General features: G+C 39.8%; 1 protein-coding gene across 1 annotated transcript; it reads right to left on the bottom strand.

Annotated features, from left to right (window-relative positions):
• Positions 1–308: 308 nt before the first annotated feature.
• On the bottom strand, positions 309–22,162 carry LOC147175552 (uncharacterized). The gene is made up of 10 exons (XM_086074467.1): positions 22,144–22,162; positions 21,768–21,821; positions 21,478–21,548; positions 20,284–20,502; positions 20,078–20,139; positions 12,478–12,534; positions 11,420–11,574; positions 9,472–9,548; positions 9,126–9,257; positions 309–2,271 (listed from the first exon to the last, which is right to left on the bottom strand). Coding segments are annotated over exons 2-10 (969 nt in total). The 5' UTR covers positions 21,769–21,821; positions 22,144–22,162; the 3' UTR covers positions 309–2,076.
• Between the last annotated feature and the right edge of the window lie 986 nt (positions 22,163–23,148).

Here is a 23,148-nt window from a genome sequence, read left to right as displayed (position 1 = left end):
ACCAGAAGGTCGGCTGTTCGATCACCGCTCTCCCCAAGTCATGTGCACTTCACGCACATTGCCTCCAGCGCTAATCACACTGGTGTATGGAAGGTGCAAATGTTTGGTCGGAGGGGCCGTAAGCGCACACTGGCAGCCACGCTTCCGTCAGCCTCCCCCAGGGCAGCTGTGGCTACTTAAGTAGCTTACCACCACCACAGTGTGAATGTGTGAGTGTATGAATAATGTATCCATTCCATTGTAAAGAGTCTTTGAGTGTCTAGAAAAGCGCTATAAAAATCGGATGCATTATTATTAAAGAGTAAACGTTTTAAAATCCAAATATTTATTGAGCACTTTTCAGTTAAAATAAAACAGATACATGTTCTAAAATAAGATCACAAAATTAGCTCACATTTTCTCCCTTGCAGGCGTTTAGATTAGACCCACAATATTGTGCCAGTTTTTTGATTACATACTATGCAAAACCAATGATCAATCTAACACTTTTTGTTGGTTAGTCGGGATGTAGCATGGGTTAACAACCAACCATGTACAGGATTCAGTGAATTGAAGAAATTAAATGAAAGGTTTGTCACGAGACTAATGTGCAACAAGATGAAAAAGGACTTAATGACTGCAGCAAGGCACTCCAAATGGGCACACATTTTGATGGAACCCTAAAATACGTCAGCTTGACATTGCAATACTTTTGTACATTCTTATCAATAATGTTTTCTGCATTAGCTTTTACCAGAGGATCATAGACATTATAATCAAGATAAAACACACTTTTACCTTGAACAGTAAAACATTTTGGTTTTCATACAGCCATTTCCATTGCCCTTTTCACTGACAAATAACACTATCAGCTCAACTTTCTCCTGCAGCGCCCTTCTTTTTTTTTTCTTTGATGAGAGCCCCTCGAGCACTTCCACTTTTTTACTTGCATTCTGGTGGCCGTGCTAAATACTTAAGCTAATGTTAGCACTATTGCTATCAACGGGTGTAAACAAGTAAACACTTACCACTATCTCCGGGACCGGGTGACTACAGATCTGTACAAGACGCAGTGTGTGACTTTGCAGTCTGTTCCCAAAGCCGATTGGCTGGTGCGAAGAAATGTATTTATTTTTAAACGTTGGTGAATATGTGAATGTGCCAATTTTAAGTACGCCTCACCATGCCCTGCTCCAAATAGCCTACAAATGCGTCATCCGCACCGCACGCATCTGTGCCCGCCGGTGCGAAGTAATGTACATTGACTATAAAGTGCACCGCCAGAAAATGCTCAGTTGCTCACTCCGTGTTTGGTGTTTAATGTACCATTCGCCAACATGTCTCATGGTGTCTGTGGTGTGGACGCATTTCCATTTATATTGTGCTTTGTTAAAATGCCCATGCGAAATAGTAGGGGTGTGCCATCTAAATCACCCCACGATTGGATTCGATTACGATTCAGGGTGCTACGATTTGATTATTGAACGATATGGACTAAAGGTTGTGGTGGATGATGACATTCGTCTCGCCCTTACAAAGCTGCGGGGACGTTTTGACTATTGTTTGCTGGTTAGCAGCAACAACCGTCGGATTCATCTCCGCTAACCTGGGGTGGAAACGCAAGAGGTCAGTAACTTCCGCTGCCGCCATCATCATCTTGTGCGGGCGGCAGGCGTGTCTTTTACTTTCGCTTTCCTGTCATTAAGTTATTATGGAAAATAATAGTTTTTTGAACATTTATGAATCGTTGTCAAATCGTCAAGTGTTGCATCGCGATGAATCTAATAATCGATGTTTTGGCACACCCCTACTAAATAGGCCTACATATTTTATAATAATATTATAATTAATTATAATAAATGCAATGATAATAAAAAATTGGCATAATTTTTTCCCCGCCGTTTTGGTTTTCGGCCAAGCATTTCTCATTTTCGGTTTTGACCCCAAAAATTTATTTCGGTACATCCCAAATATAAATCCTATTAAAAACAAAAACACATTTGATGAACAGTGATAAAAAACAATTAATTCCACAAAAGGATATTAATTAAAAAAATGATACAGGTTATTCAAAATAAAAAATAATGTCCACATTATTTATGTTGTACGGTCTGACAACTCCAGCGCCTCATCGAGTTCTTTCACATAGTGCCTGAGGGCAGCGAAGCAATTCTGCTTCATCTCCGACAAGTTTGCATTGAGAGCATCGGTAAGAAGATTCTCCAAAGTGGGCTCCTTGGTCACCAACATCTTCACCACTGTGACGAAGGTCTCACAATCCTTACTATAATTCTGCACAAAAATATAAAACAACATAATTTGAAAAATGTACCATGTTGTAGTAGGGATGGGGAGTGGTCGGGCGGGCTGGAGGTGGGGGAAATGATGTGGAGTTTTGGTAAGCAACCTTGAATTAGTTTCTCAAAAAGCACAAATATTACACAAGTGCAATGTACAGAATATGCCTGCTGTCATTTTACCAATTATAGACTTTAAACTGATCTGATCAGCCAATATTTTGCATTTAACCGCATTTTGTGATTGGCCGTAATTCACCAATCGATCAATGACGTAATTGACCGACTCCACGAAATAAGACATTACAGCATTACACATTACCTGTGGCGGGCCGCCACAAATTAATTTTGGCCTCTAATAAAACATTATGGTGCTACCTGTAAATAAATGCAAATATACTGCATCAAATGACTGAAGTATCAAACGTATCGATGTTGATCGTTTGGGAATCGATCTTGGAGGTGTCAAATCTAAGTGTCGATCCCCCTCACTACACCAGCAGGTATAAATTGGCCATTTCGTCACTGCTCCTTTTGTCATCTTTAGGGTCTTCTGAGCTTTGGAATACGATGTGACAAGACGCACAGGCATGGCAAATATATTTCAAAGAGCGTAACTCTTAACGGCTAGATATGACAAGAACTCAGAGGGAACACCGCGACAGATAGTTCTAAACAATAGGCTCCACAATGTCACACGTGCCAATGATGACGATTCCGTATTGTCCACGATTATACAGTTATATACATAATCGCTGCCATGTGAAAAACACTTGTGTCCATTTTTGGCATTTTTACGTTTAACGTCTGCAATCAGTTTCATCCCATAAACGTAAAAATGTAAAAAAAGAAAAAATAATTACAAAAATTGACAAACTTCAGAGAACAACGACGATATGCAACCGTTACTTAATGTGACAAACTTGCTTCATAACGGTCTCACTCAACAGATACGTTTTCAGATGCAGGGAGTAAAAGTAAAGACATCAGATTTTTTTTTTTTACTCAAGTAAAGAAGTAGAACAGATATCTGAAATTTTAAGTACAGTAATAAAGAATTTGTACTTTGGTATGTCCCACCACTGAGTTTAAGAGCATAGAGAAGAAGAAAACTCGGCAGGTAGTTCCTGGCAGCTGTTTAATGTGTTTCTTCTCAGCTGTTTCTTGCCAAAGAGCCGTATTCCACCAAACAGGTGTGCGAACGCATTCAATTGTGCGCAGTCGAGGCGAATGTCGGCCCAGAACAAAACGAAGACACGAGGTGTCAACATATTTTGCCGTACTGGAGCATTCTTTCACACCACATTGTAACAAGCTCTCACATCCCTCGAGGGTTTTTACTGCCGACCTAAAGCGGCTGTTAAGTTCTTTGTAGGTGTCCCAGGTGCGAGCTCACAACACCTTTATCACCTGAGAGAGGAGGAGTGGATGCATGGCTTTTTAGGACCACGCCAGCCAGGCAAAGGGGCAGGCCGGGGCAGCCAGGTCCTCCAGCGGTGACTTAATGCAGTCCAGATCACCTTTACCCCCCTTCAATTAGGGTCTCGAGAATTGACAGAATGTGATTCTAGTCTGCTGCTTAAAATTGTCTGTTGACCAAACTGACTACTTGGACACAATCTGCTATTAAAATATACACTTCCAAAAACTTTGTAACATATCTATATATAGGTTAAGTGTCAAATGATACAATATTTACAAAAAATTGACGGCTGTACTCTTATAGAACTAATAGAAAGTTAACCATCTTCCTAAATGTTCCTAAGATGTTCTGATCTCAAAGCTATCACAAAAGTAAACTGTAAGTAAGTGTTTGGAATATAAACGGCATGTTGGTTGCAATAAAACTCGAATCAACGCTCAACATCTTGAGCAGAATGTGAGGTTAACCGGTTAAAAGGCTTTATTCCAAGAATGTGTCAGTTAAAGGAAAATGCAAAACCGCAAGTGCTTGTTTCTTATCGTGAGACATATTGTGCAGTGTTTTGCTGATGCTTTTTATCATTGCGGAACCATCAATTTCAATTTTTGTCAGAAAAAGCCCTTCGTAAAAATAAAAAAAAAACATTTCAGCAACGGATGACATGATTGACAGAGTAAAGGCAATGATATCATCTCTATATTCAAACTGCGTCCTATTTTGACTGCGCGAGTTGGATTATATGAATCTTAATTCACAGAAGACCACAGTAACAAATACTATGACGTATAATGTCACTACTTGGCGAAAATCAGGCAGGAAAGGAAAAGAAAAAAACTCACACACCGGAAACCAATGTAGCTAAATCCAAAAACACAAACAAAAATCACAAAGGCTGCATTTGGGGGGATCCTCAGCTTAATTTTGGTCAGGCCGTAGGCTTTATTATTTATGTATACCAATATTTTATTTATTTATTGTCTAGATAAATTCAGCGTTTAATAAGTGCTGTCCACATGCTCACATGATTGTTTCATGATACATGAAATGCCACAGATTTATTTGCATCATTGTTGTAATCCAATTTATGACTCACTGGCTGATGTTTATGTCACACTTGTTGGGTAGAATTTTGTGAAGTTTTGAAGGCATAAAAGGCTGCAAGTCTAAGTGCTTGCCAAGTTAACAACTCTAATTGAAGGAGATCAACTGTCTTCTAAATTTGTGGTTCATTTGCCTTTGTATTACTATAAGCCTAAACTATCAAACCAAAACAACAATGTGTAATAAAGATGACGGTTTATTGCAAAACATACAGATTAATTTGTTTGTGTTTGTTAGAAAATACATGGGAAGAGGATCTTGAAAAAATAATCACATTAAATTCGTTTTCAAAATATGATATGATATATATTATAAAATATTTAAACTTCTATTTTATGTTTCTACCTCCTGATTTAAATTCTCCAGATGAACTAGCCACAGCATGCTCATAAAGTCCTTGAATTACTCCATTCCTGCATACCATGCCTCTACAAGTATTTTATGCCATACACTTTGCGAGTGCAGGAGGGAAACTACAGAATGGAAATTAATGGTAGGATACACGGTTTATTACTGCTATCAGCGCAACTGGAGTACTTGTCGCGTTCTCTCTCTCTCTCTCTCTCCAACAAGGTGTTTTGTGCTCACAGACGAGTGAGCCGCAAAGGACCGAAATACCCCAGACTGTGGGATGCGTTTGAGCCGTATAATGACAGTGCTCAGTGCCTTGAAGTACATACAAAGCATACGGTGTGCGCAACCACATCTTAGAATGATTGTTTCTAGTATCGTCTTTGTACAGTGTTTAACATGACACCGCCGAAAGCTCAGGTGGCATTTCAATCACTTCTTCTCGGAAAAGTTATCCTGACATTTATGTAAAGCAAGTACAGTGGAACCTCCAAAGTGGAACGGCCCAAAAGTGGTGCAATTTGGGATGGGACGAATGATAATCTGTGCTTCAGAAGTTCAACATAGCTCTTTTGCCTACACAAAGCGTCAGCAGATGTCAAGACAGCTCAGAGGGCATCTAAGCGATTCACTGTACCGTTTATAGCTTTTTTTAATGATTAAAAGTAAATAATCATGGCATTCTGAACCCCCCCCCCACCCCCCCAAAAAAATTCGAGCACATCAAGCTTTTTCAGCTTGCCCCCCAGATAAGCGAAATTCCACAGATTTAAGACTGTAGTAAGAAAAGCTGATTATACGATTGAACTCATCTACAGCTACGTGGCAACTGGGTTGTTCATGTAGTAATTGAGACAGTGGAGTGTGAGGTGTGTGCAGCTTCCAATGTGTCCGTACTATCAATATCTGCAAACAGAAAGCTCTCATAGAAGGAACTAAGAGCATTCGTGCTAATTTTTCTCTTAAACTTGTACTCATGGGCATACCGTTGTTAGTTCTTTGCTGTTTGATGCTGTTTTACTACTTTTTTCAAAACTTGTACGTTGTAACTATTCAATCTTAGTATTTTATTTACATACACAGGCATTTATTTCCTATTTTTTAAGAAAAAACCTCATGTAAAAAAAACAAAACAAAAAAAACCCATCAGTTTTGGATTTTGCACCCAAAAATTAGTTAAAAACAGCTGTCAGACCCAACTCAACAAAAATTGTGTTCCCGGTGTTATCCATACAATTTATTTAACTACATACGCGGGCTTGTTAATCTCAGTAGTAACTATAAAATGCAGAGAAACGCGCATAGCGCACTATAATAGAGTCAGGGGTTTGCAAAGGGCGAGTAGTTTAAGCTTTATTACTACTACAGATGAATGCGAACGGAAAATTTGAGTTTAAGGGTTGTGATGCTGACAGTGTGGCTACCGGTAATTCGTTTGTTTTCTGATGGGAACAAAACAGTGAATTGCTTATAAGACAGGCAGAACGGTGGACTTGTGTTTAGCACAACTGCCTCAAAGTGCTGAGGTTTAGGGTTCGAATCTCGGGTCTAGCCTTCGCCAGGTACTCCAGGCTCATCCCTCCAGCTCACCCTTGACCCTAATGAGGACAAGCACTATAGAAAACGGATAGACTTGGTTAAGTTCCCGCAACCCCCCGCAATCATAACCGAATGATGCCATAATTCAAAAGGTCTTCAGATCTACCGGGGCCTTATAATTGAGTATGACCTCATACTGTATGCTCCCCCTTTACTAGCAAAAACTGAAAGGCAGATTTATTTATTTATTTTTTTACCTATATGTTGTGAATTTATTGCATGGTGGCTCTCTATTTTATAAGACCTTTAAAAACGAAGATTTGGGGCCACGGAGGTGGGGGCCCCGAGAAGAGCACCAGTAATGAAGAGGAGGAGCTAAAAAAAAAGGAAAAAAAAGAAGAAGTGGGCTTCGACCCAAATCGGATGTTTGTGGAGGTCCAAATTGTGAACATACTCAGGGCTATGCGCAGAGATGCTGGGGGGGGGTTGTGAACCTGAGTGAGATTATACATACAGCCCTCACATGAGGCAAGCAGGGGTCCTGCATAACAAGCATTCTAATTGAGGGCTGCTACACATGAGATGATATTAAAAGCTGCCTGTTAAGCCAAGATCTCGAGAGCAGCTAATTGTGAAAATGGATAAGTTTTGTCGGTAGAATTCCCAGAAGTTTTAAATTGATATTTTAAGGAGTATTGCCTTATATAATCACTCGTTCCGTATTCCACCATCTATGACTTAACAATAGAGGTATTTGGAAAGAGGTTTCTAAATGTTTTCATTATGCCAGTCATGTTTATGGCCATGATGTATTTGTTTAAGGTTTAATGAGAGTACATGCAGAAAGACTGATGAGTATCGCAGCACAAAAAAAAAGTTAATGATGAACTGAATGAACTAAACGGATTCCTTTTCTAGGAATAGAAAATGAGCAACGTATGGTTTCTGTAACGCAAAATGAAGGCTTATTTTACAAGTTCCCTGCGACCTGATGCGTACAGCTCGGAGGCAGATGTTCCCGTAAAGGCACCGGAGCGCTGGCTGCCTCCCACCCCTCGTCTGTGGCAGCGCTGGGAACTGGCGGGGCAAGCATGTGCACACCAATGCCAAAAGACGTACCACACTGGGTGGGCCGCCTGACATCCCGCGGGCCAATTCCTGCCCTGCTTTAACAGGAACCGATAAGTGGCACGTAGTACAGCGTGGAGGGACAAAGGGGCGGGGGAATAAAGCGCGACGCCAAATAGAAAAGCTTCGCTACCTGCTGACTGGCATTTTGAAACCAAAATGTCATGCGAATGGTGGGCAGGTCGTACTCGATCCTGCTTGCATTTTACTAAAACAAGGTGAAAGCTACTTTAGATGGTTAGTTTTTATAAAGTTGCTATAGTGTGGTATAAAAATGGTTTATAGTAGAGGTTAACTCAAGCCTAGTCAAATTTATTTATATAGCCCTTAATCACAAAAGGGTCTCAAAGGGCTTCACAGGCCCTCAGTTGACAAATATTAACGACATCCCCTGATCTAAACCCCCCAAGAGGGCAAGGAAAAACAAAAAAACAACAGAAACACACACACACAAGGACAAAAGAAGGGACCAATGTCCATAGATGGGGGGGGGGGGGGGAACCAAGCTGCAATGGATGCCAAGTGAGCAACATTTAACACATAATATGGTGCTATACAACTAAAACAGACAGGCAGACTCCTAGCCGAAATGGTGCCTTTTGTGGATTCGATCATTTTGACATTGCAATTAAACCAGCACACCTTTTGGGGGTATATACAGCAGCCATATTTTACCCTGCACAGATTTCTAGCAGCATGGACATTGTATCATTATCTGCTATGCATCACAACTCCAACCAAGTGAGACCAATCAAATCAAAGCAGCTTGTGTTTGTGACAGGCAGACGGCAAAAAAAAGAAAAGAAAATTAAATTGCAATGCAAAAAAAAAAAGAAGAAGAAAGATTTTAAGCTTTTGGAAGATCATATTACCGGTAGATACAAAAGAAGAATGTAGCAACTCAAAATGCTCACACTTTAGGATGCCCTGTTCAAAAGCCTTTTTATGCAACAAACATTTTTCAGAAATGTATTGTTACTCCTCCTTCAGTGTGTGTGTGTGTGTGTGTATATATATATATATATATATATATATATATATACTGATTTTTAATGAAATGTTATTCTTGCATATGATATTCCAGACCTCGGCTTGAAGAAATACTTTATATTTAATTAAGGACCTGTGGTCTTTAGTATTGGAAAATTGAATAGCTACACTAATAATATGAACTCATTTGATAGCACAGGCCAACATGCCCACGGAAAAACACTACTATCTGGTACAGGCCTATAGTATCGGACCAATACATTGGCCCATGGTAAAATATAATTTGCTATTTTTCATCATGGAACAATTCTTATTACCTTCTCAATTTCCAGAGCCTTGGCCTTAATGGCTTCTGACCGTCGCGCCTTTATTTCCTCATCTTGGGTCGACTCGGGCTCCATGTTGGAAGGGGCCGACTCCTTCTCTGGTACAGGATCACAGGGTATTTCCTGGTAGAGCAAAGGGTCGAGGGTCAGTGGCGAGGTCACCAGGTTTAGAAACAGGTTCTAATTTCAAAGACTTTCCTAACGCAAAAAGAGACAACTTAACTCTTTGACCGGTGTTGAGTTCTTGTTTTTGTACGAGCCTCATTATGCACGCCGCATGTCAACAGTGAATAGTGCCACCGACGCAAGTGTATCAAAAGCAAATGCTATTATTTACCTTTGTTACTGAAGATGTTTGCGGTGGTTCCTCTGCAGGGACACTTGGAGGTGGGCTTGGTATCACAACAGGCTTAGCTAGTGGGAAAAAAAGAAAAATAAAGGAAATTGGAGGCCAGTGGTTTGGCTGTTTGGTTTAACTTAACGAAACTGAAAATGGCTCTAGATCAAGTGAAGATAAAACCATCCATTTTCTACACCACTTGTCTTCATTAGGGCAATGAGTGAGCAGGAGACTATCCCAATTGAATTTGGGTGAGGTTGTGTACATCCTGCGATGGTCACAAGTCATTCACTAAGGTAACACCATATCAATTATTATAATTTAAGTATATGTGTGCAGTCTCTAGGGAGGCCAAAATGCCACATTGAGATGTTTCTTTACAAACCGTGGGTCAGCCTACCACTGTGAAAATTGTGTTTAAAAAGAATTATGCATTCATGGCCCCATGTGAGCATGAGAGCACACGGAAATCACCAGAACCCCATTCCAGCATGCTTTACTGGCCTAATTAGTGTTCCAGATGGAGGTGGGAGGTACAACTGTTTTCTCACTGGTTTATTGCATCTTCAAACGGTTGGCACAACAAAGAACTACATTTTCAGCACATAAATATGCTTGCACAGCTCAGCAATCAAAGCAAAGAAATTACTTAGACTTAGTCTAATGACCTTTACTGTGTTGAATTGAAACCATCTTTTCTAATTTTTTTTTGGGGGGGGGGGGGGCAAAATCTTGTAAAAGTCCAAAGAAAGCACGAGAAAGGCTCCAAAGCGATCCCTGTGACATTGTCGAGCCACACAGTAACTACTTTCTCATTAATAAGGTCAGTTTGTGAAGTAAAAAAAAGAAAGGCTATCACCTTCCCCCCCACCAAATTCACAAAAAAGGGCATGTGACATTTGTGCCATTAACATCTTAACGTGTGACTGCTCGCATTACACACCTCATCTTAGAACAGATGCTTCAATGTGACAGGCTTGATCTCATTGGACCTTTCAATTATATTGATTTGATTATTCATCTATATTTTGTATTTTAGAGCTCGGACTCAAAACCTCTATTTGCTATTTGTGTTGACATCAGCGAATGACATTCGAATCGGCTCACATCTTGTTCATTTCCGTAAAACAAATGAAAAAGCAAAATGTGTAAAGCACTTTCCAAATCTTCATATTCACTTACTGGTAATTCAAAATATATTGCGACACACTATGGAAAAGTTTCCCATTGTAGTTTAAAAGAGCTTTTTAACCACCCGCCATACCCTGACCTGCGGTATTACTAAGGGTGTTTTAGTTTTTTTTGTCTCATTTTAAATCCATCCGCATTCTGTTGTAACAGCCTTGGCTTGTCCTAGCTAATGCTAAACTAGCTGGCTAACTATTCCCACATACTTCCGGGATCTCACTCGAGCAGCCCGCCTGCCTTTTACATGACGAATGTGCATTCCCCACATACGTAAAGTACGTCACATGCACTGACGGAATAGCACAGGTCAACCGTATAGTTTTGACTTGAATCATATTTGGGGTGTTCCAACTTTTAAGGTTTCAGGTTGTACTGTGTGTCGATGCTTATTAGAGCCGAAGTGAAGCCGGCAGAACTGTGTCCTATTGGCTAGCGCATCTGATTCACAGTGCAGAGGTCGTGTGTTCAAATTCGGGCATGTTCTGCCAAAGCCTGTGTGGATTTTCTCCAGGTACTCTGGTTTCCTCCCACATTCTAAAAATATGCATTATGGCTTAATTGGAGAATAAACTGTCCATAGGTGTAAATAGTTGGTGTATTACTGCCTTGTGAATGGCTGACGACCAGCCCAGGGTATTACCCGTGACCCAAGTGAGGTTGAGCGCTACGGAAAATCAATGGATGGATGACCTGAAGTGCTTAGTGGAAACATGTCTATCTCCAATCCGTCACCTGAAATACATGAATAAAGGCTTACCAGTACTTTTTGGAGGGTGTGCAGAGCCTTTGTCTGACTCAGGAAAGACGTTCTTTTTAGGAGGTGGTTGGCTTTTCTCTTTTTTCTTCCCAGAAGAGCGGTCCCAGTCCGCTTTAACATTCTGCGAGTGCCTGAAGTGATTATGGTCGTCTCGACTGAAACAAACCACAGCCCAGTTAAGTCAATAGGGTGCAATCTCTCAATCTTCTATCTAGAAACAAGTAAAATCCAAGACATGCTAACATCCATACGAATCATGCAACAAAAACAATGGAATGGGGAATTCCTAATATGGTGAGAAGTGAAGACTAAAAACATAACCGTATTAACCCATTAAGGCCTAAAGCACCTGGCAAAACATGTCTCTAAACCCTATGGGTGACTTTTGAGCCACCCCTCGAAAACCTGAAATTTTCCTGGAAATTCGACAATATTAAAAATAATTGATATCTCGGCTCCTGAAGCAGATATAAGCATAATTCCAATAACATTTCAGAGCTTACACCTGTGGCGTTCACACAAACAAGTTTATTATAAATCTTCAAAATTAAAAAAATAAATAAATCAACAAACAAATGTCGCATCTGCAGGTATATAACCTTCAACACTGGAGAGTATACTAGCAAGAACCTCAGGAAATCGAGTGGTAATTATTCGTCGTCCATTCTGTTCGAAAGCCGTTGAAATTTTCAACATCCTCATTGTCTACAAACATACTTCTTTTTAACAATATGCCACTGTCAACTGGTTACATTGATTCGAATTCTTCCTGCGCCGTCGTCAATCACGTCAGTTATTTCATAACTCCCGGGAATCTGTGTAAGCCATAAATGCTTGAAAAAAATTCCAGGACATGCTACGAGGCCCACGTCACCCTCTCGTGTATATTCTGATGCATTTTATTGGCTAAGAGACCAAAAATTGGTCTAAACAAAACAAAATGACGTATCCGCTCTCCCGGATTTAAAGGGAGAAGAGCGCTGGAGCGCTCCCGGCTTTAACAGTAGAACCGCGTTCGCGTGCTCCCGGCCTTAATGGGTTAAAGGGAACTGACTTACTTTTGAGAGTGCCCTCGACCCCTGTTACTGAAATATGGACCGGGTCGGCCATTTTTCCTGAAAAACAGAAAACAGACTGGTTATGAATTTGCTGCTGCCAAAGAAAGATCACGGCAGAAGGATGAGAACAGAACATACAATTAATTCAAATCTCCCAGAATTCATCATTACAGGTTTAGGAGGAAAAGAGGATAATGGCTGAGCAATGAAAAAGTACGGGTGGAAGGCAAAACCACAGATTTAAATTCAGAGCCAGTAGGGTGTAGGGCACATGAATCAATTTGTGGAATGGATGCAATTTTCCACTTTTGGCCCTTGGAACATGTAAAAGGACCAATTTTCAACTCAGCGCCAATTTTCAAGTCAGCGTCTGTCCTCAATTGAAGGCACTGTTTAATTAGACCCAAATATAGAGCTGAAGTCACAGAGCGCTGTCACCGGATTGGCGGCAACCACACTTCCGCGCATTATTTAACCACTGAAAGCTGACGAAGCCATTGCGCCACATTTAGCCTGTATCCAGATGTTTAGGTGTGAATGTCCCACAACCACTGGTTGTTCAGTCCTCAGTCTGAACTAGGGATGCACGATAATGCTATTTTCAACCGATACTGATAAATAGTGTTGTTCCGATACCAATACTGGTATCAGCAGAGGCCCCAATACTGTATTAAAACAGTGTATCTGTATGTAAACTCGGTATCGGTGAGTACTAACAAGTAACACGCCGATACCATTCATTCTGACGCTAATATAGGACTTTGGATGCAGCATCTTGTGTCTTGCTCATGCACGACATTCACTGATGTGTGACATGTTCACTGCATGCCGAGCTAAGATATCCTATTGGCCCTTAAATGCTATGAACCAATGGCAGGACAGATTTTTCATGGTGACTCCCTGTATACACAAGTCTTACAAAGCAGTCTACAAGAAGTGACTGTGACAGTGTGCGCAGTAACTTATCATGGGAAGATTTTTATGCAGCCTGGTTAGGTTTTGGGATGAGAAAGGGAGGGTCAGCTAGACAGGAAAGCAAGCAGTCTGTAGCGAGCAGGCTTATCAGTAAGGTCACTTCGATATTGCTTCATGTACAAGAAGTGAAAAGCCCATTGTGTTAAAGACAATACAGGTGTCAACAATACAGTACAAACTTGTTAAGTTAATAAGTGTTAAAATAGTTTTTTCCCCATAACAGGACAGTAAAGAAAGCCCACACTGGCGACTGCCATGTCGCCATGATGCATCTTCTGTGACCACACGGTCCTCGTGTAATATGACGTCACAAATATACACTACCATAGGAGAAGAGAGGGGTTGAGGAGTTGGGCACAACTTGAGCCACAAACACATCTATTATTATAGGCGGATTTCCTTATTATCTGGTTTATCTGTATGACGTCAAATTGGTCGATAACTGCCGATAATTATCGACAGATATCTTTATTAAAGTATCTGGTTTATCTGTATGAAGTCAAATTGGTCGATAATTGCCAATAATTATCAGCCACCGTTATTATCGTGCATCCTTAGTCTGAACATCATTAACTGCATTTCCAAATGCGAATAGGTCAAATGAGACCTCACGTTTATTGCTAAAGATTTTTGGCCCTTTTCTGAACTCAAAGATGTGTGGTTTGATCACTTAAGGCTGCTCTCTGTAACAATTTGACCAAAAATATCTTTGCAATAGCCTTTTTATTTGACTATTTAAGACTGAAACCTCTTCTAATTGGTAGATTAAGACCTTAACTGTTCAAAATGGGTGCTCCTACAAGCCTCTTTGTTTTCAGACAGGATTCGGGTTAGAATTTCCCGCCCTCGGTCTACGGATGTGACGTCATGTACGCATTGTGTACGTGAAAAAGGGTGTGCGCAGTTTCATTTTTCATCAACAGGTGGCAGCAGTGATTCTAAATTCTATTTTCTGCGTTCAGTAGTGTTAATGAAAATGCCAAAGCAGATTTCAGTGACGTTTTAATTCCCGAACGAAGAGTAACAGTTGGGAGTAAATGTGGATCAATTGGTCATGATTGCAGAGAGTGTATCGATTTGTAGTTGTACCGGTTCAAATGTGAAAGGTACCCATTCCCAAACTGACAAGTGTTTTTGTTTTAATTTGTTATACATATTTTATACTAGCGTATTTCGACGTGTATACAATATAATTAAGTGTTTAAAAGGCAGCTAAAAATTTAGAAGTTCTGTGTTGAAATAACAGTTAACTTAAATTTAGTACCTCAGTTTTTGGGCCACAGTTTGATACATTTTCAGTGTGTTTTCTGCCTAAAAACAAATGTATCTACAAAAATATATAGAAGACATGAATAAAGTGTCTGACTATTACCTACAATGTGGTTGCAATTCTCGTTATTTTTATAGCGGTGAATGACTTGCCAGACACGTTACACAAAACCTCAACACAACCAGTTGCTCTTATTTGTGTCCAGCAAAAGCGCAATCTTCAGGACGCTTCATAATTGGTTATCATTCCGTTTTACGTTACAGCTAGGGACTCTGTGAAGGGGTGTGGCTCGGCTGACTTTGGTACATGCAATTGTAAAAAATATCTGAGATGCACGTGGATGTTTTAATTAAAAAGGGAGTGGTCTGGGTGTTTTCTCTATTAGGGTGGGGTAAAGGGTGGATGTGGGGGTTCTTTGGCAGAGTAAGTAGACACTAGTGCCCTTTGTCCCCCATTCTAGCCTGGTATAACTCCTAGAAAAGGAGACTGCCAGTGATGGGGGGCCCGTAAACTGCTGGTATGTTGAAGCTGCCGAGGTGAGAAGTGTGTGTGTGTTGATGTCGGGTTTACAACAGCTGGACTTAGCGACTGTCTGGGGTTAAGCCTTGAGGTTTACGAGCAGTAGGGTTTACAAAGAAATGCTTCCAAATACATTTTCCATCAGTATTTTTCTTTTTTACACTAAGGGATTTATTAAGTTAGACGGGTGAAATGAAGGACAAATCAATTAGAAGTGTAATTTTATACCTATATATACATAAGCAATGAAACAACCCTCTTAAATTATACAGTGTTCAAAAAAAATCAGTGTGCAGTCAGTTTCTTAAAAGGCGTGTTTCAATATAAAATACAGGAGGTGAGAGTATGCATGTATTGGGACATATCAGACAGATCAGTTTTAACATACAGTAGTGTAGAATACATATGTTATTATTAAACTTTGAACCAAATCTTAATAAAACCTGCTCCAGAAGGCCATGGATGTCTCTTATTTTAATCCTATTTTCAAAAACTGGAACCCTGCCGCCCTCTAGTGGTCTTTTTGCTTGTTATATACGGAAGCAGCAAGCAGACCACGGCAGGACAATCCTAATCTACAAATATCCAAAGTCATGGAGACACACCTACTATGGCTGCGCTTCTGCATTAAATATTGTCATTAAAATGCATGCATTATTTAAAGATAAACGAGGACAAAAGTAAAAAAAATAAAAATAATCCAGATTTTTTGTGTGTGTGTGCACTGTTGCATATAGTGTTTCACAACAGTAAGACGGTGAAAGAACTGAAATTGGAATAGGCAAAAGATGTGCAGTGTTATATAGGGCTGCACGATATTGGAAAAGCATGTGATATGCAATATGGGAGTTGAATATCGCGATATTTAAAATATGCCTAAAAAATATATATTTCCATTATCTAATTAAATAAATAAGCTTTAAATGTGAAATATGAATAGAATATGTACAGTAATCTGATCTAAACATTGTAATTGAGTCTAAATATATAGAGTGCAAACACTTAAACAAGTGTTACCCTAAACATGCGAGGACCCAAAAAAAAAAGCATTAGTGTTCCCTCGCTATAACGCGGTTCACTTTTCGCGGCCTCACTGTTTCACTGATTTTTTAAATTGCAATTTTACATGCATTATTTTTTTACAGTAATGTACCCATTTTATAAAATGTATGAAGGTTTGAACATTGAGAATGTTTAAACAAGAGAAAAATGTGAGAAAATGTAAATGCCTCAATGAGAAAACTGTATAAACTGTGTTGAGGGGGTTTAGAGCCTTAAAACATTTATAATAAATGTAAAACATAAAGCTAACTACTTCGCGGGTTTCAATTATTGCTGGTATTTCTTGGAACCTAACCCCAGCAAAAAAAAAACGAGGTAACACTGTACTCCTAATCAGTTATTTTATTCAAGCATAACCATGGGTAAGTGACAACCATGAAATTCTCAAGAGCTTTAAGCAGGACTGGTAAATTAAATAATATATACAAAAATATATATTATAATAATTCTTGAAAACAAAGTGCTTAAGATGTAAGTCTTCCCGTTTCAATGTTACAGTAACCATAAAAATCAACACTGCTTAACAAAACGTTTCAAGGTTTTTTTGCCAGGAAAACCAGCATTTTCACTTTGGCCGGTTTTAAACAAGGACGCTGGCGTGTAACTACATTGCCCGAGGCACGTTGAAAAGTCTCTCAGAGGGTGAGCTGCTTGCAGGTATTGACCATTTGCACCGACGTCACGTTATCACGTGACTGCCCTATGACGGACGGCGGAAGGAAATGATTGTTGAATGGAAGTGGACGTGACCCGGAGCGACTGTTATTTTACAAATTAAAAGTTATTATTGCCCATAGAGCTACGGAATCTATTACTTCAACCGAAGGTCACCTGTCAGTTGAAGTTGCACATTTAGTCGCGACTCATAGAGCGCGATATTTACTTTAGTTGGAGATCGCAAGTTTGAAAACAGCCCTTACTTTCTGTTGCATGATGTCTTTACAAAGTTAATCAAATCGCCGACTTTGCCGGAATTCATAGCGCACGACCTATATCATTATGTAGTCAATGACGTCTCTTCTTACGTCGGGGCTGATTCAAAAGCTTGTCGCTGGCTGAGTCTCTGGGACGAGATGCTACGCTCACACCGGGGGACAATATACCTCGTAATGCAAAGGTAAAACTTGTTTGTCATGCTAACTGACTTATTTTGACACAGTCCGTTCTATATTGAAACGTTGTGATGATGTTATGTTACTATGTTTACTGGCATGGAACAAATGACTATCATAGTGGCAAACTATGCGCTTAATTTCATGAATATGACTTTGGCTCCAGAGTGAAAAACTCCAAGCACAAAGAAAAAATCCCCCATTATTAAACTGTCAAATGCACTTCATAGTTTTGAAGGTGCATTTTAAAACTAAGCTGTGTGTTCGTGCAGTTGGCGTGGACGCTAACTATCTGGCTCGTTAATGTGATTTGAAACACGCAATTCAACACCTGTTACAATCTTTGTCAGAGTGTACGTTTATCTACTAATAACATTTATCGACCAACGTCGCAAAAAATGATCGCTGCAAATCCGCGAATACTTTAAGGGCTGTCAGTCATTTCTGTTGATTGCTGCTATCAATCGACGTCTTTAGTCTTCATTAGTAGGTATACATTTGGTTTACTCTTTTGTTTGTCTGTACAACCGACCGCAAAGCAAGATATGACCATTTTATAAGATAATCGATTAGATACAGGACTTTACGCTGTAAGAGATTCAATGGTTACAATACAGGCATGTGGCTCTTTTGCCGACCAGTGTCCCTGAGGGGGCGTTCCCATGAGGGCTGTGACGTCACGTGCAAAAGGTCAATACAGACTAAGGTACTTTCTGGCAAAATGTGGTAATAGCTTTGTGGCGCTTGGAAGTTTTCTCGCAAAACTGTCATTAATGGTTATCGATTTGCTATTTTACAACTTGCCTTCACGTTAGTAGTATTGGGACTCTGAAGACGGCTGTGTAGATTGGTTGCGTTTCCTCTTGACGTAGCCACTGTTCTTTGACATCACTTGCACAGTACCTGCGTCTGTGTCAAGTCATCTTTCTTGAAGCCGAAGTAGTCCCATATTTCAAATGTGCTATTCTTTTTAGGCACAGACAGTTCATTGTTTTCATCCTCGTTCATTTCTTCCTCTCCCGAGTGTGCTATTTATTTTTCCTCCTTCCACGGCTGCGAAGTTGCTAACAGGACGCCTGTGGTCCGCTCCAGCCAATAGGAGAGCAGTATCTAGGGAGGTGTGCAACGAAGCATACAGTACCATAACAAAACTTTTAATTTATCGCATGTCTTTGCGATGAGCATATTGCACGTGCCATCATCGCAATGACGGTATTTTTTCGATATATCGTGCAGCCCTAGTTTTACTTTTTTTTTTTTTTTTTTAAATTAAGACCTACATTGAACTGATCTTTCTTTTACAGAAATGTGATGCTCGAGTTGTTCCTGGAAATGGATAAAGGGACCACACAAATCCAATATTTATACAATTAAAATCTTAAAAATCTAATTAGTGGAATATAACCACCTTAAAATAATGCAATAGGCTTATCACCAAATTTGGAGGAGCAGTTAAAAAACAATGATGGTGACTAAAGTAAACCATTCAAATTAGGGCTGAACAACTATGGAATATAATCTAATTGCAAATTTTCCCCCAAAAAATTGCGATTGTGATATAATACGCGATTTTTTTTTTCAAGGTCCTTTTCAATTAATTTTTTTACCCAACAAAAAGTTAATTATAACAATATCAAATCTATTATAGATTACAGGATTTTACGATAAAGGCAAATGATGCCTTAATATCAGTTTTTTTTTTCTGCAATTAAAGTTACATTTACAATTTACCACTTCAACATATCAAACTTTTCATGTTGCATGAAACATGACATGTAAACACTGCATTTATCAATAAATAAATGCAATATACATATAAAAAAAATGAAACTTAGCGATCTCCAGTCAGTAAACTCACACATGCTAAAGTGTAGGCAAAGTAAAATTATACCTGCTTATATGACGTAACATTTTACGATTTGATTTTTAAAAAAAACACTAGCATTCTGTAGCAATCCTTGTGGGTGGGACGAGGGTGGGGTAATTTGAAGGTGACACAGACTTTTGTTTTGGTAAGCTAAGCGGAGCTGTTGTGTTCTGGCGTGGTTACCGCCGACAGTTACTTGCAAATTGTCATTAAAGAGTTGTTGTTTGTTCTCCGCTTGGCCTGATTTGTTCGCTACAATACATGTACATTAAAAGAGGCTGCGGCAGCGACACCTAAATGACGGTGGGTAATGACGAGCAATAATCATTTCGTCCGTCTTAATTTTCATTCATGAAATCGGACAAAACAACATACGGCCACATAAAGACCTCTTTAGCCTCAAAATATAGGACAACACAAATTTATCAGCCGCTGCCGGCCACACTCGGTTTACAAAATGCGCAAAATACGGCAGCCGAAAAGTCATAAATCACAACGGTGAAGTGTTTTAAAACCAAGATCAAACTGATTTAAACATGTTAGACACTCGTCTCAAGGTCTTATGAGACAAAAAAACCCTCACCAAAATTACGTGCGCTTATGGCGCCAGGCTTTAGTTACAGCGGTGACGTTCCTGCTCCCCCCATTTTCCCTCCTTCCGCTCCGTTTCAACGAGCATTTTAATCGCAGCTTTTCACGACTACGTAATCGTGTTTTGTCAAACTGCAATTTAATTGCAATTGCAATTAATCATTCAGCCCTAATTCAATTACTTTAAAGCAAATAACAAATCACCTTGAGCGTAAATGATGCCTCAAATCATCTCTGCCATAATGTGGACCTTGATAGTGTGACTCCTAAGAGAGGGGTTAGGAAGAAGGAAAAAAATGAAAAGCATGATAAGGCAATATTGGCACATATTCACTGCATTGTTATCGTGTTGAGATCTTCTGAATTGAATAGAAATATGATTGGTTTCAGACATCCCGGTCTAGTCTTACCTGGTGGTGGGGTGGAGAGTGTCCGTGGAAGTTGCCATATTCGGGGTTTTCATCGTAGTATGGCTCTGGTGGGTAATCCCTGGGAATTTCTTCACCGTGGTAACCTGAGCCATCATCATACCACTGCTCATCTTCATATCCTCTCTCATAGTCCACCATTGCAGGGGGAGGGTGTTGAGAGCTCTTTTCAAAAATGTTGACCACCCTACGCACTGTCACCTGAAAAACACATTGTGCTGCATGAGTGCATAGAACCGCTGGCATTGCCGGGTCTACCCAAGAAATAAATCCTACACAAAATGTACAAGATTTGGGGGATTGTAAATGACACATAGCCTGCTTTGAAATGACAATCGATTTGTACGACATCATCTACAGGGCACAAAGCTCTGAGGTCACAGAAATAAGATACAAGTTTCTGGTTTAGAATTCAGCAGTGTCTTAAAGAGATCACTTTCAGCAACAGGCGCTTTAGGACACAAAGCAAAGAAACATGAGTTTTAAATCTTAAAAGAATATGAACACGACAGACCGAAGGTAAATATTCTTGTCTTTCACCCACGTTATTAAAGTCTGGTACCGATGATTTACGAGTGACCAGATTTACCAGTTTATCGAGATACTAGCCATCGCTTGATTGACTCACAAGTAAAAAATTTGATACACAAAAAGCAGCAGCTTGTCAGAAAGTGGACAACTGTTCAAAGAAGATGCCAAGTACTTGCTTTAAACTGTTTATTGCCGTCCCCAGTTTAAATTTGTTTTTGTTGCATTGCTTACTGTAAATGAGGGATAATGTCATCATTTGATCTTTGTTTCTGTTTATGAACTTTACTATAATTTCTTCAAAGGGTTTCTTTTAGCCAGTATATTAACATCAAACCTCAATTCAATGTTGTAGATTTTTCGCAATTTAGCACTATTTTGCCATGAATTGCATGAGAACAACAAGTACAAATTATACGGCAGTGAATGCATACTAGCTCTTGGCATAGTGGCTAAGGCGATAGCCTAGAAAGTGTGACGTCACAGGTTCGAATCCTGGCGGTTTTGGTTAGGATTAGACTGGTAATATGTCTTTAGGGTGAGGGTTATGGTTAGTAATGCCGATGACAGCCGTTCACGGCAAAATAACGCTAGCAAGAGAGCTGCCAATCACGGCAAAATATCCACTGCCTTAAAACATCATCTTACCTCTCTGCTATTCGCTGGTGGGAACTGGTGTTCATAACGCATCGAGTGCCACCCTGGTGGTCTATTAGACACTAAAAAAGATAGATTACTTGGTAAACAATGTGGTTGTTCATCACAACTGTTCACTTGCATATAGTTAAAAACTGACTGTTTTAACATGGATTGGAGAAAGACTGAAGACGGTTATAACTACCGGCACATGTGGGCAATGAATTTACACATGCTACTAAATAAAACACATGCTGGTCTCAATACGTGCATAATACAAACTTGAAAATTGTTTCACTTACTTTTGGTGTTTATTGGGATGTGAACACGATTATGTTGAGTACAACACGACGGACCTACAAGCAGGCAATGTTCGTCTCGGTGAAGTTGTTCATTCCCCAATTGTCTTATACAACACCACAATAGCTGGCAATTTTCACAAATAAACTGATATTTGTGTTTTAAGGCTGAAATTACGTGCGAGGCAAGGTTGGTCAAAGCCTGTCCGTTAGCATCTGTTAGCGAGTTCGCATAGCATCCCACAAGGAAGGAGCAAAACCCGACACAAGTAACGCCTCTGGAAAAACAGCCAAATAACACAATTAATTCGATCGCCCGTCACTAAACAAAACTCGTCTTAGTGTATCGATAGTACACATTTATTTATACCTAACAGACCTTTAATCCCCGCATTAACGCATGCCTACGGTCTTCGTTTTCTTCTTCTTTCAGTGGTTTGTGGCGGTTGGCATTGGCAAGAATCGTTTAGGTGCATTACCGCCATCTAACGGTGTTTAAATTACAAGAACCTATACATTGAGAAGGGAGGGGGCTATGGGTTAAAAGAGATGAAATACTTGAAACGAGAGATCAAAGAGTTGAAGGGCACTAGCTGCTTGCCTGCTATGTGAACAATTTTTATGTGAGATATGATGACTTGCCTTCGACCCCTCCTCTCATCATTTACCAGATATCCACAATTTATCAAAATATGTTCCTCTCCGAACGCAAAGGTTGCGGGATTGATCCTCAACCCTGGTGAACATGTCCATGTGTCCTTGAGAAGCAAGACACTGTCACTAAACCCTGACTTGCTCCCAGTGATCACTGATGTATAAAACTGCAGTGTGAAACTGGGTGTAGAAAGTAACACAGGACTGATATTGCCGTTTTCTTGCGGAGTGATGGTGGAGCGTTTGAAGTAGGATGGGCCCTCACACAGCCCCAAAGATCTGTTGAAAATATGTGTGAATACTGGAGACAGCTGGTCAGTGCAGACTTTCAAACAGGAGAACACCTCATCGGCCCTGACGCCTTCCTGGTCTTTTTACACTACATAATTAACCAGGCTACTAAATAATAATAATTGGAAAGAAAAAATTAGAAAAAAAAGAGAAAACGAAAGATCTGTAGCTTTTAAAAAACAATACAGAATTTGACAAGTTTATTGTTCAATATTTGTCCTACTGTATTGCCAGTCTTTCACAAACATTGTAAATTCCTACCTACACACCGCTTGAAAACATCAAAACATACATTCTGTCATAAATATTGATTTTGTTACACAGACCATGGCTGATTTCCCTTATGAATTTTGTAATTTTGTTTTAGTGATGCGTTATGTGATGCGCGTTGTTTTTGTTTGCGTCTGCTCTTTGATAAATCTTAATTTGGGGAAACCGC

Source organism: Leptonotus elevatus, chromosome 4, assembly GCF_054856555.1.
Source record: "Leptonotus elevatus isolate MCC_2025b chromosome 4, RoL_Lele_1.0, whole genome shotgun sequence".
In the NCBI taxonomy this organism is placed as follows: Eukaryota; Metazoa; Chordata; class Actinopteri; order Syngnathiformes; family Syngnathidae; genus Leptonotus; species Leptonotus elevatus.
The sequence above is the reverse complement of the archived record's forward strand: the minus strand, read 5'-3'. Positions and strand labels throughout refer to the sequence as shown.

What these genes read in the sequence shown, in the direction of transcription:
- LOC147175552 (XM_086074467.1), bottom strand. An exon ending in ACACCCTCCAAAAAGTACTG is followed by an intron (nt 9,549 to 11,419) that starts GTAAGCCTTTAT and finishes TTTTCCCACTAG; the next exon opens with CTAAGCCTGTTGTGATACCA. An exon ending in AGGCTCTGGAAATTGAGAAG is followed by an intron (nt 2,272 to 9,125) that starts GTAATAAGAATT and finishes ATTTTTGTGCAG; the next exon opens with AATTATAGTAAGGATTGTGA.